We start from the raw sequence: 19,255 nt of genomic DNA, 5'->3' as shown, positions 1-19,255 counted from the left end.
AATGAAAGTAACAGCATTCCTGGAGATCAAAGTATTTTAAAAATGTAATACTACAGCTAGATTTGACACGTGTTTGTGTGTATCCCACAGGTTTAAAGAGCTTAGAGTTAAGACTTGGTTATAAGGTTCAGGTTAGGCATGTAGTTGTGATTAAGGTAAGTGGCTAGGAAATGCTTTATATCAATGGTAGTTCCACACAAAGTTAGTGCCACAAGGCGTTTGTGTGCGTGTGTTATGTCTATTTGTGCCAGGTGGCTCACTGTCACACTTAATTAAACTGCTCCATCATAAAATGTTATTAGTCACACCTGTGATGTTCCTGCTATGACAAATCAATATGAAAGTTCTGTTGTCTTGTTGAATTAAACATTTTGCTTTGAGGGATGCATAAGGCAAACTATGTAATATACAAGTTAAAACACAAACTTGATGCTGAATCTAATTAAATGTCTGCACACATTTAAAGTATTAAAACTTACCACATTCTATTTTACTGTAGTTTACAGCAGAAACAGCAGATGGCGCACTGACCATTTCTTCCTGTGACCCTTTGATGTGGATCTTGTGTATCAGATCCAGAGGGAGGAGGGCCCTGGCTTCATATGAAATCAGTACAAATGGACAGCTGTTTGATTGCGGTCTCATAAATATTTGCACAACGCTCTTCCGTTTCGAGTTGGAAGTCCATTGGTGCAAGACGGCGCAGGTGAAATCTGATAGCCTCGCACTTGAGTTCCGAAGATTTTTTTCTTTCTTGTGCAACATTTTGCAGCAGGTTGAGAAACTGCGTAGCTTTAGAGACACTTTTCGTGTGCTGACTGCTGGGCCCCGGATGCTTATGTTGGCAGTGGACGAGGACTTGTTACTGTGCTCCCCGCTGCTGATCAGCCATTGTGGATGTCGGAAAGGGGCAAGGACCAGTTCATTCGCCCGCTGGCTACAGTGTTTGCATGAAATAAACTGATGTATTAACGCTTGGATGAGCCATGAAGCTGCTGGCCCAGGTAAAATCGGACTGCCTGTGACCGGGAATAGATTAATATCTTGATTCCTGTTTTTCCCGACGGTTTGTAAATGCGCCGTTATTTGTGTAATATAGCCTACTTTGCAGGACTTTTTCGAGGTTTCTGACATGCCAACTCCAAGAATGAGCAGATAGCTGACTTGTTGCGGAGCTTTGTGATTAAATGTGAGAGGACGAGAAGAGAATAAACATTCCAGCACTTTGTTCTGTGTGCCTGCCTGTCTGAGGAACTTGTTTAGCTGTGTTCTGTCATCTTCATCGCTCGCTTTCATCGGGGGACCGCAGGCTGCACACCATGAAGCAGAGGGCATCCAAACAACCCTGGCCTCACATCATAATCGCTCTATCGTCTTTATTCTCGTCTATCGTCTTGGTCCTGTGCAGCGCAGCAGCAGATGTCCCAGAGGAAGAAGGCTTCAGTGCTGAGGTATAGTCATGACCACATTTCCCAATTAGATGGTCACAATATTCCAATTCAGGATTGTATCATTTGTAACTTCATGAATCAACACTTCTCAAAATATTGCTATTTGTTGTCTTAGGGGATCCTTTATGTGGATATGTTGTAGAATTAAAGCTCTTCATAACCAGGTTATATTAGTTAAAATCTACATGTTTGTTTTGCTAAAACGTCAAAGCTTCAGGTGGGGCTATTGCACTGCAGGGATGTTGTCATCTGACCCTTTGACCTTTTTCCAAATAACATCACTGACCATGTGGTACACACATGGAAAGAATGCAAAACCATCTAATTACCAACTGTAGTGAAAAAAGTGTGATGGTATTACAAGGTAAAACTCACCCGTAGGGTTAAAAAATAATTCAGTAGTTTGACTTTTGTTGGAATCAGATATGATCACATTATGTTAAACTTCATGAACCCCACATTGACACACTTTCTTTTAGCATAAATTTGCAGAACTTATAAGCAGAGCCCTAACCCTAATAAACTGTTTATAACAGACTAACCTAGTTTTAAGCAGATATAAGGAGTTTTTAAGTGTTCATTAATGTATTTGTCAATTGGAACTCATAGTATTCATAACTGGTGGTATAAACAGATAATGAATGATCAACAATATAATGTAGCACAGTATTAATTATAGCCTATAAAATATTTCCTTATAGTTTATGTCAATATTTCTTCACTCTCATGACAACTGGGCAAATTCTAATTCATGTGGATATTTTAACATTTGATTAGACACTGTGCTGTCAATCATTCGTTAACCGTTCATACAACAGTTACAGATGGATGGAACTTTTAATTGTTAACAAATGCATTAATAAACAGAAAACATTTATACTTACATCTGATCAAAAACACATTTTAGTGTGTTATTAAGTGTCTAAGCAATGCTTATAAATGCTTAATAAGGAGGTTACCGTTATTCAGAGCAAGGTGCCATTAGAAAAGATATTTGATTGAAGCCTTTTCATACATAAAAATATAACACAGTTCATTGTAGTGAACACCAGTTTGCAGCGCACATGATGAGTTTGCACGTTGCATGTGTGTGTTTTGCTCCTGCCCTGTGTTCATCCTGTACATGCATTTAAAGTATACCAGAGTCCCATGGTCCAGCTGTGTGAGAGGGTCCTGTGGTGTTGTTTTTGAGCTCTGCTGATGAGGCTTCTTAAAGGGCAGAACCCCCCCCCCCACACACACACACACCCAGCCAGGAGCCACTGTCCTGTTTGCCTGGCTACGTGGCTCCACACGCTTAGTTTCACAGTCAGCAAACATGAAGCAATGAGGGAAAATCCAACATGTGTCACTAGACTGTCAGCAAGATCGTCTTTTACCGTCATTTGAAGTATGCTCATGCACAGCTTTGTGTTTTTCTTGTGTACAACAGTAGTGATATGCAGTTTAATTGTTGTCCTTTCAGTTTCCCTGTGTCCAGATCTTCCTCTCCTCTCCTCATCTCGGCTGTCAGTGAGGAGAAGGCGCAGGAATGGGAGAGCTGGAATGTCATAATGTTAATGGAAGCCATCTGGTTTCTATCTTTACTTTCTCTTTTCTTTTAACTCCTCGGATGCTCCCTCCAGTTATTAGACAGTGTCTTGAGCCTGGATTAGCATAACATCTCGTCCCTCCCAATTGTAGTTTTCATACACATAATACTATATGCACCATGTGTCCCACACACACAAAAGCAGACACGTGTGTTGAGCAAATATCCCCAAGTTGAACTAAGCAAAACTGAGTTCTCACTCTCTCTTCGCAGGCCTGGCTTCGTAAGTTTGGCTACCTGTCTCAGGCGAGCAGGCAGATGTCCACCATGCAGTCGTCTCAGATTCTGTCCAAAGCCATCAGCGACATGCAGCGCGTCTATGGTCTAGAGGTGACCGGAGAGATGGACCATGCTACTGTCGCGTAAGCTCTAAATTGTTTCGTAGCGATGGTTTCATTCTGCAGGATGTTTGCCTTTTCTCACATCAGCATTACTTAACATTTGTGTGCAGTGACCGCAAACTGAATCCAGGGATCTTGCGGGATGTTGTAAAGCATGTAGAAATTAGTTTTTCATTTATTAGCATTATTGCAAATAAAGTATAATAATTGTTTGTGCATGCTGTGGTATAGATGGCCACACACTTCTATTTGTCATTTTGAGAATTCTGGGCAACAAACTTCACCTCCGAGCATGCTGAAGCATTTTGTTCCCCATCACACAATAATATTACCAGACTAATGTGTTTGTTATTACCAGCGGATGCTGAAACAGCGCCAGCCTTTAATACGTTTTTATGGTGATAAGGTTCTGCATTACAGTTTAGTTTTGCTTATATCACATCTTGACTAATGAGGCTAGTCAGGCTATTTTATCATAACTGGGACCTTGATTCATTGTGTTAGCTGTTGTTCTCACAGTGTTTACTGTATGTAAGGTTTGTGGACACATTATAAGGTCCTAAAGGAATAGTTTGACAGTTTGGGAAATACGCCTTCTTACCGAGAATTAGATGGGAAGTTTGACACCACTCTCACATCTGTATGTTAATTATAAAGCTACAACAGTGGTTAGCTTAGTGTAGCATACCAACACCTCACTAATTAACATGTAATATCTTGTTTTCTTTAGTCTGTACAAAAACCGAAGTGTAAAAAAGACACGTTGACAGGTTTCAGACAGAGCCGGGTTAGCTTTTACCACTTGTTTCCAGTAATTTGTGCTAAGCTAAGATAAGCGGTTGCAACTATTCTTTACATCTCAACAAAATCTCAACAAAAAAGTGTATGTACGCATATTTCCCAAAAAGTTAAACTATTCCTTTAACATGACAAATTGAGTTTTTTGAGGTTTAGTCCTTTTCACAGTTTCAGTTTTCAGAGATTAGTAATTAACACTGCATGCTGCGCTGTTGGAGTCCTGGCTGAGAAAAATCTTCTCTAGCTTTGTGCAGTGTCTAGAAAAAAGATTAGAAATTGCAGTAGTTCACAAAAGCTACAGCAAACAGCGTAAAGTCTGAGTTGATGGCCTTGAGAAAGTGGTCATTATATTACCTGGACATGCTGCATTTTGTAGAACTGTGGAAATTCTGCAGCCAGTTTTTGCAACTAACAGTTTTTATGTGCCGTGTGTGTGTGTGTGTGTGTGTGTGCGCGCGTGTGTGTTGTGGCTATGTAGGGCCATGCGTCGGCCTCGCTGTGGCCTCCCAGACAGAGAAGTGGCTGAGATAGATGATGGCGTGAGGAAAAAACGCTTTGCTCTCACTGGTCAGCAGTGGGGCAAAGATCACATCACTTACAGGTTTATAGCACTATTATGTAAAAAAAAAATAAGACAACACTAAAGGAGAAAGTTTAACCAACTCTAATATACCTTTTCTTCTTGTTCTAGTATAATGAATCAACACGTCCCCTCCTCGCTGGGCGAGGAGCGGACTTATGATGCTATCCGCATGGCCTTTGACGTGTGGAGACGGGTCACACCACTCACTTTTGAGGAGTTACCTGCCGAAAACAACATGAACATCAACAGCAGCCAAGCAGAGCTCGCTGACATTCTGTTGTTGTTTGCCTCTGGTTTCCATGGTGATACGTCATTGTTTGATGGCGAGGGGGGGTCGCTTGCCCATGCCTTCTACCCTGGACCAGGAATAGGTGGGGATACACACTTTGATGCTGATGAGCCTTGGACACTGGACAACCAAAACCCAGAAGGTTAGTGGGTTGATTTTCCATGTGGGGATTGAACCTGTAACTTTCTGGTGAATTTCTATAATCATTACCTGCTTATCTGTGGTCTTGTCTATCCTGGTCAACTGAGCAGGCAGATTTTGATTTCTTCACTAAGTTGTACAACAACATTACCAAAACAAATTCATGGGTTAATGCTACATGATACCCCTTCCTTTATGTGAGTTTTACAAGGTACTTATGTGATTGCAACGCCCGTGCTGTTTAATAAGTATCAAGAGCTGGAGTTGTGTGATCACTTGTACTGTTTGTCTGAGTTTAGGGACTACTTTTTGAAAAGTTGTCAATGATATAGAGAAGTAGGCAACAAATGCTGGTACTTACACAGAAGCCACAGATGAAAGAAAATCTTGAAATGTGGTTTTCCTCTGGTTTTCTGCAGAAGATTATTATTTGTTATTCGTACAGTTTGCAGTTACTCAAATTAACATGTATTTTTAATAGAAATTACAATGTATCGTGTTATATGTGTTATCGGACTTTGTTGCGTGTATTTTATTATGTACATATGTGCATACTATATGTGTGTAACTGTTTGTCTTGCAGGTGTTGACCTCTTCCTGGTTGCAGTACATGAGCTTGGTCATGCTTTGGGTCTGGAGCACTCAGATAACCCCAGTGCCAAAATGGCTCCTTTCTACCAGTGGATTCACACACACAACTTCACACTACATGAGGATGACATCAAAGGAATACAGCACATATATGGTAAGAAGCACATGCTGTACTGCCACACCTATTTAAAACACTATATTTGCAATTAAAGTGACTCTACCAGCAGAAATTGGTCTGAATAATTTGAGACCCAGTGAGTCCTTTAATGGTAGTATTCTGCTAATCAGTTGCAAAAATACTTGTCATTTGCAGACTGCAAAGAGACAGTGTACACAAAAGAGATGATGTGAAAATGCCGTAATGAACTAAATGGCGGGACTGGAATGAATTTGGTTTTATGTTTGCTACATTCTCTATTGCCAATGGCACAGCACTTTCCAAATACACAGTCAAAAAAAACATTTTAGCAAGTTTTATGGAGAATAGTCCCCATTTATTAATTTTGAGCAATGCTAACAAAGCAATTTGGCAAAAAAAAGCTAAGCTAAGCATTGGTTAAGCTGAAAGACATGATACATAAAGACAACACACCAGTCTGTGGCTGTGTGTATTCTTCTTGACAGTATATAACATCATGTAGATAACTACCAGTAAAGACATTGTGGTCCTTGTCCATTTCCCCTTTTCCACACATCCATTCAGAACTCAGTCCATAACCCAGCTTTGTTTAAAATGATTAAAATCTAAAATGTATCTACAACTACAACCTTTTTTAAACTTTGCAGGGACACACAAACAGTGTAAAACAAAACAGTGAACTCCCATGTCTTTGATGTTTTGGCCTCGTACTCAATCAAGCTTCAAAATCACTGTGAGGTTGGAGTGCGGAATATCAGCTTTAATTTTATTTTGTGTTACATGTTTCAAAGGATAACAAGAAGCCTTGAAAGAACCTTTGTGCCAACCACACATAACACCAGTGAGACTTTGCTCAAAACAGCATATCATGCATGCCGTTATGATGTCATGCTTTTGCTGCATGAACGGATGGCATTGCTAATTGACAGATGGCATCTTTGTGTGTGTGTGTGTGTGTGTGTGTGTGTGTGTGTGTGTGTGTGTGTGTGTTGTCTACAGAAAGAGCATGTGTGAATTATATTAGAGTGTACTGTGAGTATGTGTTGATGTGTTTCCGCTGTGGCCCAGTTATAAGAGCTGTAGTTACAGGCCAAAATACTTGTTTGTCTCTTTAATACGGACATAGATTCGTTACGGACATTGTTTATACTGAAAAACTGATAAATTATTTATTTTGCTTTAGGCAAAAAAAAGGATTTTCCACAAGGTTAATGTTGTCCTTTTAAAAAAAAAAAAAGTATTTCTTTACTGTCCATTGTTTCGACCTGGTCACATCTCTGGTTTCACATAACAGATATAAAATGTGATTCAGTTTGGGAATGTTGTCTATGGTTTTAGTTTGCCCAGCAAACCCCAAGTCTTTCCATACCCACACAATGCTGGCCTATTGATACGCCTACACTAGACATCTACACCAGAGTGAACTAGAGTTTTGGCAAATCTTGTAGGTTTTCAGCTATAAATAGTCTAAGGTAAATGTTTTGACTAAAATTATATACTAGTTTCCTTTATTAAACCGATCTAAAGGATTGCAATATAGAAATGTTCTGATTGGATGAGAAATGTTTAATTAGAGTGACACAGAATAAACTTTGTTGGTAGAAATAAACATTTGGGTTCCTTTGTAGAGGTTTTTATAGAAGAAACTGTCAGCTTTTCAGTTTTCTGCCTCCCATGTCATTTCATGTCATCAGCTGCTCATCTGTTGATTTATATTTTAACTATTGTGAGAGAAAAGTTAAAAGTAACAATCAGGGGGCTCAATTCCAGCCCAGTGCTGGAGCATCCAATATTTGCCATAAAAGGTAGTCAGATATATTACAAACTAACAATATGAACTAATATATATATATATATATATATATATATATAAAGTAATTCTAAGTACTAAAATACTTGATATTTTAATACATGAATATTGCTATAAATAAATAAAGGCACATGTTTAGCTTTAAACTTCTAACAAAAACTACTACCGCTCAGTTTAGCTTCTTTCAGCACATTGTTTTGGTTTTGCAGCCCAGAACAACTGTTTTGGTTCACTTTCATCAACCTCTTTTTCACCCACAGCAGGCGGCTGTTTTCAGCCAACAGGCTTTAAAATCCCACTGTACTCTTATCTGCCCAACACCAAACAGCAGACAATGTTAACATCTAGCTGGTGAACATAGTGGAGCATTTAGCAGCTAAAGAGCCAGATTTTTCCTTAAAGAGTTGGTTGAGACCAAAACAGAGCTATAAAGAGAGGGAATGTTGGACTTTATGTCATCAGGTTGACACAACCCACAAATGAAAGCTCCATGTGGTGGCATGCAAAAAGACTTTATAAGGTGATACTATGACAATATTGTCCCCAAGTTGCCAAAACACAATTTAAATGAATGCACTTTTAACATCGACACGACTGCCTGCCAATGTACAGGGGCTTTAATTTTGAAAAGGTGGCCCCCCCCCATTGACACGATTCCACTCTGTGCTACTGCTAGCAGTCATTTTTTTTGTCCTGTGATGAAAATAGCCAACTAATAGGTCTTTCATCAGCTAGTGAGCTTTTCAAGGCTGTAAAATACAGGTATACTGTATAAGGAAGAGTCCATTATGTGTGAAATGAAAATAACAGAATGAAACACATTTTTTAGAATTTACAGTCTGTCTGCCATGTTGCCTCTAATACTGCTTTAATACACTGGGAAAAAGCAGAGCTTAGGAAACTAAGACTTGTTTACCTTCACTGTCTGTAGCCCATATTTCAGGTTAAAATGCTGGAGATGCTGAATTTCTCCACATGATGATAGCTGAGTCACTGGCCAACAGCCATCCAGCCTTCACATATTCCTAGCAATAGTTTTTGCTCAGTGTAACTCAATACATCAGTCCATATACAAGCCCATCAGCTGTCCGTATGCATTACATAAGTGGCTTTATCTGTGTGTTTTCTCCTCTTAGCAACCAGCAGGGCTGGAGTGAGCAGCAGCAAAGTCGTAGTCAATCAAGCGAGCTAATGGCTGCTGCACAAAATGGAAAATTTAATTTTCTTAGTGTGAGGGAAAGATAGAAGGCATAAAGAGGTAAAGGGAGTAGAGTATAAAATACATTATTGATGTCTTATGCCACACAGACAGACTGGAGGAATTTATTTCGTTCCAGATGGGAGTAGTTTTTGCATTTTTGATGAAAATATGAGAGGGAAAAACAAACCATCTTAACTGTGCAAGCTTTCCATCTTTTCGTTCTCAGGTCCTCCTCTCATCACCGGTGCTCCACCCACTTCTCCTCCGGCCCCTGGCAACAAACCCAACGATGACTCCCCCACGTCCTCTTATCCCCCAAAAGACGAACCCACCTCCACCTCTCCCACCGACCCACCACATGAATCACCCAACCCGACTGACGGCAGCCAACATCCCCCAGCCCGGCCGGAGCCGAGCCCCACCTTACCTCCTGCCCTCCCCACCGACTCCCTGCCTGAGCCAGAACCTGTCACCCCGCATGTTAGAAAAGATATCCCCCCTCCTCCCCCTCCCCCTCGCCTCCCTCCTCCTCCCCGACCTCCCAAGCTGCCAGAAAATCAGGCCCCTAATATCTGTGACGGGGACTTTGACACGGTGACCATGCTGAGGGGGGAGATGTTTATTTTCAAGGTGAGAAGTAAACAATTATTGATCCTATTTGTGCTGATGCAGTTTTTAATTCAAGGGTTTGCTTTGGATTGGACAGCTGTAAACTCTAATATTCCACTTGTTGTCAAAAAGCATGTCACTAGTCATTGGTGTTTTTACAACCCCTGACCCACATAGGAAAGAAGAAATGTGTGAACTTACACCACCCTGCTTAGAGTCAAAACAACATTTAAGACATGCAAGAGGAAGTGAACAGTCAATCATTTTGATGAAAGATAACAGGATGAAATAAAAACATCTTTATTTTGCTTGCTTGTGCAGGGTCGCTGGTTCTGGCGTGTGAGGAGGAACCGGGTCTTGGATAACTACCCCATGCCGATATCTGTCTTCTGGATCGGCCTGCCTAGCGACATCGACGCAGCGTATGAGCGCCAGGATGGCAAATTTGTCTTCTTTAAAGGTATGCAAATTTGTTTTATACCAACAAAGCCCCTCATTTTGCTAAGACTTCGGCCACATGCTCAACAGAGATATGTTACATCAAAACCTTCATGCAAGACTGTGCTGAGCTTTTTTTTACAGTTTAGCACCCTGCTTAAGGGCACAAATGGCTGCTTAGTTTCCGCAGTGTTTCTCAGCTACTTTTCCACCAGCAAAGCTGAAGCCAACGTGGAGCTATTTAAGAGCATGTTATATAAACACACAAAGGGGAGTGAAACTCAAATCTGTGCTTTGATTTGAACTGTTCACACTGAAAGGAAACGGCACAAACTCAGCATTTTTTAACGTTGTTCACGAGGATAAGGAAGTAATTCAACACAGCTGTAACTCTCTGTATTTGGCACAGAAACATTTTAAACACTAGAAGTTAATGCATAAAAAAAAAAAAAAAAAAACTCCTAGCCAAATGATTCACTGTTTAAACATTCTGACAATATGGCTGCAGATAGACTATTTAGAGCATTACGTTTGTGTGTCACAGAGTTCGTGTGTGTATTAGTGTGTGTGCTGAGTTCATCGGGTGTCTTGAATAAGGCCTGTGCAGCGTCGAGGCTCTTGCTGGCTCGGTATGACCTACACTCCAGCTGAGCCTCAAAAGGTGTGGGATTGCATCAGCCTCCTCTGCAGTGCACTGCTCCAGATGTTGACAGCCGCAGAACTTTCACTTTAACAACCAGGCCGTATGCTGATTTGTCATGAATTTCTCTGAATTTTCTGAGATAAAGGTTTTTTCCTTATCCGTATCAAGGGTCTAAGTATAGAGGGTTTATATATATATATATATATATATATATAGTATTATTTTAATATACATTCTGAGGTTTAAGAAGAGCTGCGCATGTTGATTTTGAAGAACAGATTTGTTGTAATCAAAACCACCTGCAGAGATGTTACCCATATAAATCATTTCCACAATGATTTGAACAGACAAAACATCAGGTCAAAATGTTTTTACAGCATCTCAAAGTCAGTGTGCACTGATTAGTAAAAGCCCCAGTGGACAATCTTAGGTATTGTTCAGCATAGTATGTTGCAATGCAGCAGTGGCCTGGCAGTGGAGGTGGAAAATGGCTCAACAGTGTGTCCAAAGGTTAGTGTTAGAGAAGAAATTGGCTTCCACATGAGGAAATCTTGGAAAGAAAGTGTTATGCCTACCATTTCTACCTTGCCTGTCCTTTCTAGTTTTCCCCTGGAGGGAATAAACCCCATGACATATGCTAAATGCAGTGGCTATCGCTTTTTCTCTGTATACCACTGCTCCTTCCCACCTTTATTCTCTCCCTAATACATTTTCTCTTGTAATTCTCCACTCTTAGCCAGGTAACAAACATTACCATTGTAGAAAGGTTGTACTGTAGGTGTTACTATTTCTTGAGAGAAATGCATATCCTTTTGTCCCTGCAGACGATAAATACTGGGTGTTTAGGGAGGCCGACGTGTTGCCAGGGTACCCACAGCCCTTACATGAGTATGGACAAGGAGTTCCTGCATACAAGATTGACACAGCAATCTGGTGGGAGCCCAACGGATACACATACTTTTTCTCTGGAGACAGGTACTGTATGTCAGAGGCACGGACACAAGATTTTAACACATTTCAAAATAATATCTGTATCTAGAAAAGGTTTTGTATTTTATGAATCTCTGTGCATCTTTATACATCTCATTGTCTGCGTGCAGATACTGGCGTTACAGTGAGGAGACCCGAACTACAGACCGCGACTTCCCCAAGCCAAATAGCAGATGGGGCAGGATCCCCCACTCCCCCAAAGGAGCCTTCCTCAGTGATGACGGCGGTAAATAGTGACTTTAAATAAAGCAAATACTGCCTTTATTTGGAGGAAGGAAACAGCTTCTGTTTGTGAGAATCACAACATACACCAAAAGCTGTACATAATAATAATAATAATAATAATAATAATAATCTTTATTTGTAGAGCACTTTTCAAAAACAAGTTACAAAGTGCTTTAACAAGTGTGAAGACAATAATACCCAAAAGACAATAATACAAAAACAATACAAGATAAAATCAAGAAAACATTGAAAAGACTAAAATACACATTTAAGATAAATATAAAATATCAAATAAGATCGGGAAAGGCTCTCCTATAAAATTATGTTTTAAGAAGGGACTTAAAAGAGTTCACTGACTCAGCGACCTGATTTCCTCGGGCAGGCTGTTCCAGAGCCTCGGGGCCCTGACAGCAAACGCTCTGTCCCCTCTAGTGTCCAGTCGAGACTCTGGAACAGACAACAGACCTCTGCCCAAGGATCTCAAGGTACGTGCTGGTGTGTATGGGACTAAAAGGTCAGAAATATAACAAGGCGAGAGGCCATGAAGAGCTTCAAAAGTGATCAATAAAATTTTAAAGTCAATTCTAAAACATACTGGGAGCCAGTGTAATGAAGCTAAAATAGGAGTAATGTGGTCATATTTCTTTGTTCTGGTTAAAAGCCTGGCAGCTGAGTTCTGGACAGTCTGGAGTCGATCAATAGATTTTTGGGTGAAACAGGTGAAAAGGCTGTTGCAATAATCCAGGCGTGATGAGATGAAGGTGTGTAAAATGGTCTCGGTGTCCTTAAAAGTTAACATAGAAATATATCAAAATTTCGATCTAAGTTGATAAAAACATGATTGAACAAGCTTGCTTTGTGGTGTGCTGCTCGAAATTTAAATTACTATCAAACCAGACACGAAAGTTCTTTGCAACAGGCTTAATGTAATTTACTAGGGAACCAGCAGATGGCAGTATTTGATTTGCCATCTGCTGCGACCCAATGACCAGCATTTCTGTTTTGTCTGAGATCAGCTGGAGGAAATTATTTGACATCCATTTTTAACTTCACAAAGGCAGTTGTTAAGTGAACTCAGCATTTCAGGGTCTGTGGATCTGACGGGCAAGTATATTTGTGTGTCATCAGCATAAATATGAAAAGAAATGCCATGTTTATGGATAATATGTCCAAGGGGAAGCAGATACAAGGAAAACAAAATGGGTCCTAAGACGGACCCCTGAGGCACACCATATTTAACTGGACAGAACGAAGAGACATAGTTGTTTACAGACACGCAAAACTTCCTATTTGACAGGTAGGATGAAAACCATTCTAGGGCAGTACCAGAGATCCCCACCCAGTGCCTCAGTCTGTCTAACATAATGTTGTGATCAGTGGTGTCAAAAGCAGCACTAAGGTCCAGGAGTACCAGGACTGAGCACATACCTTCATCAGCAGACATTAAAAGGTCATTGGTGACTTTAAGCAGGGCAGTCTCAGTGCTGTGGTACTTCCTGAAACCAGACTGAAACTTTTCAAACACATACAGTGTTGAAAGCTGGAGAACAGCAGGAGTGAAGAGAGGCAGAGGGAGAGAAAGAACAAAAGGTTAGAGGGGTGAAATGGGGTGTGTATGAGAGAGAGAGGGGGCAAAATTAACTTTTGAGACCGGTTAGCCTGGAGCAAGCAGAGAAGAGAGAAGGATAGGGTATGAGAGAGAGAAGGAAGGAATGAGAGCTCTGGTTTGAGGCTTGGCCTGTCCTTCCTTTGGAAATTAGATTTGTGGTGGAGCTGCTCTAAATGCACTTAGTAACAGTCCGCTGTCATCTCCACCCAAACTGTTCTGATGTCTCTGCAAGCCCGGTTTCCACGACAGAGCCACATTTACACCACGACGTTTACCCCAAGATGATTGTATAATGTTCTTTTTGCCCACTGCCAAATTTTTGTTCATGTAAGCAACACATCTCATTGATTTATTGCTTTCTTGTAATTTGATATGAACCCATTTTATCTATGGTGTGGTATTTTACTCATCAGAATCAGCACTGGCCCTGCACACGTCAATTTGGTGCAAAATGTGGGAATGTCGGGAAAGTGCAAAGGCTAAACTGGTCCCTGGTCTTCAAAAGCTTTCAAAGGAATAATTCAATTATTCGAGACAAGAATATTTTTAGATGAAAAGATTGATACCACTGTCATGTCTGTACTACAAATGCAAAGCTATAGCCAGGAGACAATTAGCTTAGCTTAGCATAAAGATTTGAAACCGGGGGAAAAAACTAGCCTGGTTCTGTCAAACAGTTCAAAATCTAGTTACCACCACCTCGTGTGTTTTTTTGTTTGTTTTTTTTAAACCTTTGGACAGAGCCAGGCTAGTTCTTACCCCATTTCTAGTCTTTATGCTAAGCTAAGCTACCACTACTGTCATATTTACTGTACAAACATGACAGTGGTATTGATCTTCTTATCTAACTCTCAACAAGAAAGTGGATGATTGCACGTCCCAAAATGTTGAACTATTCCTTTGAAAACAGGGTTGAATATATTAAGGACATGATCAAAAGCAAACCAGAATTTTATTGACATTAGAAATAACAAAATTAAGCCTTTGTGCTGGCTTAGGCAGTCAACTCCATCCCGCCACTAGACTCACATGGCATACCCCTCTCACTGCAACATTTTCCAACGTACCCTGTCAATTATGGCGGTGTACTTAAAGCCTAGGGCAGACGAGACGACTTTCATTGTCAGCAGCTGTTCAGTTCAGACTGTGTGACTAGCTGTCAGTGATCTTCTCAGTCCGTGGCTGCTGCTGCCACCTTCAGACAGGTCAACGGGTCTGCTAGTGTGACCTTCTCACATTTCAGTTTGGCCAAGTAACGTTTCTTTTCTTCGACTGGCAGCTAAGGTTATTGTTATGGATTGCTTGTGTAAGTCTGCCGGAAGTTAAGTTTGGGCCAGAGTAATGCACATGCGCATTGCGCAGTACCGTTTGTTTATGTTGTTACCATTGAAAGTGTCTATATTCCCATAATAATCCATTGCCTTAATTGTCTTTTATCTTTCTCTCATGCAGCTTACACCTATTTCTACAAAGGCACCAATTACTGGAGGTTTGACAACCGCAGGACAGAAGCAGACAAAGGCTACCCTCGCTCCATCCTGAAGGATTTCATGGGCTGTGTGGGAGTCCCTGAACCTAAGCCTGATACAGACACTGAGCAGGAACCAAAAGACAAACCAGTCAACCCTTCAGATCGAGGCAAAGATGAGCACAAAGAGCCGGACAGGGGCCGGGACAAAAACACAGAGCCAGAGGAAGATAAAAACTCTAAGCATGACAGCAGAGAGGTGGAGGAGGAGGAGGAGGACAAAGAGGTGAATGTGGTCGTGACGGTGGCCGACAATGAATCAAAGGTCATGACCCTGATCATGGTGATTGTTCCTCTGGTGCTTATCCTGTGCATTCTGGTCCTAATCTACGCAATCCTCAGGACTCTGCAGAAGAAAGAGACGCCAAGGGCCTTGGTGCACTGCAAACGTTCGTTGCAGGACTGGGTATGAGGCACAGAAGTGGAAGAGATAGAACGGGTATTCATCATTTGTCTGGTACAGTCGTTGGTGTCAAAATTTGTACTCGGAAAGAAGCTTCAACGCAGTACTTAAGTCATAGAAAGCCAAGGACCGTTTAGGGCCCCATTCATTGTGAAAACTTTTATTGCTAATGTGACGTAATGCAAAAGTAGTAAAGTCCACGCCTGTGGAGCTCCAGTGTACATTTCTTTCTACTGGCCTTGGAAGATTCTTTCCTGTGCCACCCAGTCTGAAAAAGTAACTCTTTCTTAAAAATTCACATTTATTTCATCACAACATAAAAAAGATATTTCAGCCTCCAGATTTGTACCGTAGAAGACACATGACACAATGTCCGTTTCTGTCAATTCTAGGACAGATGATTAATTTGTAGTAAAAATGCAGACAAGTCGATAATGCACATACACTACACAGAAGCACACATACTGTACATACTCACACGAGTGCTTATAGAGATGAAAACAAATATACTTATAAAGTCTACCATTATATTTGACTATGGTGCCTTTACCAATCTTGACATTTTCTTAGTTATAATTTGCACTTTTGATTCTTTGTTTTGCTGAGGTTGCTTCACTGCAGATGTGTGTGTGTGTGTGCAATGCAATGCAATGCAGAACTCTGTTTATTAAACACACAGACACACACTAGCAGAAGAAGCTCATCCTCCGACCAGCGCAGAAATGTCAGACAGCTGTGTCTCCCACTGAGCCCATTATGTCTGCCCTCTCTCTTACTCAGACACGCACGCCAAGGTCACATGATCTAAAAAAAAAACCCTAACTCAACTCATTTGTGCATGCTTGTCCACACACACACACACACACACACACACACACACACACACACACACACACACACACACACACACACACACACCAAGACATAGAGACCACTTACCTAAACAAAGGCACATAGAGTTTTTTGCACAGACACAAGGGCTCCAGCTTTCCCCTCCTCCAGCCACGTTCAGACTGCACCACTAAAAACACAATCCCAGAGGAGACATATTGATATACGACTGGTGCCGGGCTGGGATGAAATACAAGAGGAGGGGGATTTAGTCACATTTAACAAGAATAATGGTATTTTGCTAATTCTGTCCATCTCATCTTGACCTGTAAAGAGTAAAACCATAGCGAGAGTGGAGTGCCCGTCTGTCTGTAAGTCCTTTTTTTTCATGCTAAAGCTACAAAGTTTAAGCTCATTAAGTGTACAAGGGAGAAGCCTGCAGGAGAGAGAGGACTGGGTAAGGGTCTGGTTTCCATTAAGCCCACATGATGCTGATTTAGTAGTGTCAGGCATGTATGGGGGGGGGGGGGGGTGAGAATGCAAAAAGAAGGAAGTATAAAAGTAATGGTAGTGGGGAGTAAGGAGAAAGGGGAAATGAGAGAGAATGAGATTTGTGAGGGTAAGAAAGAAACCAGGAGAGGCACAAATTGAGGGGGGAGAGGGAGGGCTCTGCCAGCATTTCCTCTCCAGTTTTCTCTGGAGAAGGAGGAGCGGGGGAAAGAGGGAGGAAAGATTTCGGGGAGCGGCAGCGCTGGCGTTGTGCCTCCTGACCTAGATTGGGACACTTAAGTCCACTCCTCTTTTTCAAGTCTTCTTGTTTTTGCTCTGTTTGTTGTCATGAGCTGGAGATGACTTCCTCTGTGACCCTCCTTCCTATCCTCCGCTGTCTTTCTCCCTGCTTCTTTCCCTTTCCTTTTTCAAATCTCAATTTTTGTGTCATTGCTGTCACCTTCCTTACTCCACTTCTGCACTCCCAAACATTTTAACACAGAAACATCTGCAGAAAGTGATCCTTAATGTGTCTATTGAGCCTCGCACTGTGTATCTGTCTCTGTGTAATGCCACTATTCAAACACTACAATTATTACCCTTGAAGTTTGTGCCTATATTTTGTTTTGGCCTGTCTTTGACATTTCATTGTGCCTTTTTTTTCTGTGAATATTGGGGAGGGGGGCATTTTTTATACTATAAATAGCATGAGGGAAAGTATTTTTGAAAATATATTTCTTCTTTTTTACTAATCGTATCGTTTTGTAGTTTTGTACATTTTGTTTGTGTTCAGGTTTTCTGTAAGAACAGCAGTAGATTATTACGACAATGTTGATGCATGCAGGGCATGTTTTGTAAGGCCTGTGCACTCCTGTGTAGAGTACCTTAAAGATTTCACAATAAAACTCACAGGTATAAGCAACTTTGCTTTGCTGCAGTTTTTTAACTTGCCATGCAAATGTCAAGTTCAAGTAGACTATTACTACCTTTGGCCACAGGAGGGCAGCATTGCCTTTAAAATGTTGAAAACTAAATCTCTTTCACTGCTTTCATCACAACATACACACACAAAAATCAACACACTGTGTATGTGTGCTTATACAAAGGGCAGTGCCGGAAATTAAGTACACTTACTCAACCACTGTACATTGGTACAATTTGGAGGTAATTGTAGTTGAGTGTTTCCATTTAATGCAACTTAATGCTTAATTTGAATACTTTTTTAATACTACTTTATACAGTTAAAATATTTCATTATGAAATACTGTTCCAGTTTTTACTGTACTGCATGTACAACTGGGGTTACCTGTTACTTTCCTTTCATCAAAAACATGATGCATTTATTGACTACGCGTGAAGCCTAATATTACTAATATAACACTGAAAGATGCCACTTGCTGATAATTTTTCAGTATTTTTATTATGCAGGACTGTGACTTACAGAGTACTTTTAAATTGTGGTACTACTACTTTCACTTAAGTAAAGGATCTGAGTACATTTTCCACCAATAAACTGATGTAATGTTTGTGTGAGTGTGTGAGAGAGAGAGAGTGTGGGCACCATGCGTGATTGCCTTTGTCTATTGTGAGTGAGCGCTCTTTCCCGCATGTCTTTATGTCAGAGGTAATCAGGCTTAGCTTCCATCACAGATCATCCACTACAGCTTTACCTCTGCACTCGCCTTTTCTTTCATCTACTCCGTCTTTCTTCCTTTATTTGAATCTCTCTCTTTAAACCATCACAGCCCATTGTTCTTTTCAATCTCGTTTAAGATATATGAACACATTTAAACAAAAATGAATGATATGAGGAACTATAGTTTACTCCAAACTAGAGACTGTCATCCAGTTTCCATACCCTCAGCTTTGCTCACTTCCTCTCCCCCAAGTTTTTGCTCAATCTGCCCCCTGTGTTGTGTCTTATCCAGATGTTCAATTAGGATTGAGGCCACTATGGTGCCACCATATTCCAGCCAAGGGTCTGTGTCATCGACCTGTTCTCCCAGCTTATCCCCTGCTGAGCTGATAATGGGATCTACTCTCTGCCTCCTGCCTATTCAGCACCATAAATTGTTCCCATTCTCAAACACAACAACACGCCTCATTAAATGAGACCTAACCACCTGTCCGAACTGTTAAACTTACATTACATGTGATATTTGCTATGACTGATGCTCGTACTAGTTGTTTGTTTGGGACCAGAGCAGCTATTCTTTCATTGTTACAGTACAACCAATTACAACAAATATGCAATGTCCTGCTTCCAAGCAGTCAGTTAACGAGGCAGTGCTTGATCACTCTCAGGTGTCATGCCATGCTTTCTCTCCTCCTCTTTATCCCCCCTTTCCTCTGCCTGAACTGTCTTTATCAGGATTTCTCCTCCTCCTTCTATTTTCCATACTGTTTGTCTGCCTTTAATCCACCAGCCACCCTCCTCCTCCATATTCACTGTTAATACTAATTCCACAACTGTTTAACACCTTTAAGTGAATTAGTTACACCGTAAGAAAACTCAGTACACTACAGTAAAAGTCATGTTTTCATTACAAAATGTA

General features: G+C 40.9%; 1 protein-coding gene across 2 annotated transcripts; it reads left to right on the top strand.

Annotated features, from left to right (window-relative positions):
* Positions 1-608: 608 nt before the first annotated feature.
* On the top strand, positions 609-17,622 carry mmp15a (matrix metallopeptidase 15a). Of its 2 annotated transcripts, none has more exons than XM_046037540.1 (11): positions 609-1,004; positions 1,310-1,451; positions 3,256-3,404; positions 4,660-4,782; positions 4,873-5,195; positions 5,778-5,939; positions 9,162-9,565; positions 9,866-10,004; positions 11,450-11,600; positions 11,726-11,841; positions 14,902-17,622. In XM_046037540.1, the coding sequence occupies exons 2-11, from the start codon at positions 1,320-1,322 to the stop codon at positions 15,387-15,389; spliced, it is 2,187 nt and encodes a 728-aa protein (XP_045893496.1). In that variant the 5' UTR covers positions 609-1,004; positions 1,310-1,319; the 3' UTR covers positions 15,390-17,622. The 2 variants fall into 2 exon arrangements, with proteins under 2 accessions (XP_045893496.1, XP_045893494.1); XM_046037538.1 differs by having other exon boundaries at positions 1,100-1,451.
* Positions 17,623-19,255: the final 1,633 nt, after the last annotated feature.

This window comes from Micropterus dolomieu, linkage group LG22 (genome assembly GCF_021292245.1).
Source record: "Micropterus dolomieu isolate WLL.071019.BEF.003 ecotype Adirondacks linkage group LG22, ASM2129224v1, whole genome shotgun sequence".
Lineage (NCBI taxonomy): Eukaryota > Metazoa > Chordata > Actinopteri > Centrarchiformes > Centrarchidae > Micropterus > Micropterus dolomieu.
Note: the sequence above shows the minus strand (reverse complement) of the source record. Positions and strands in the feature narration are given on the sequence as shown.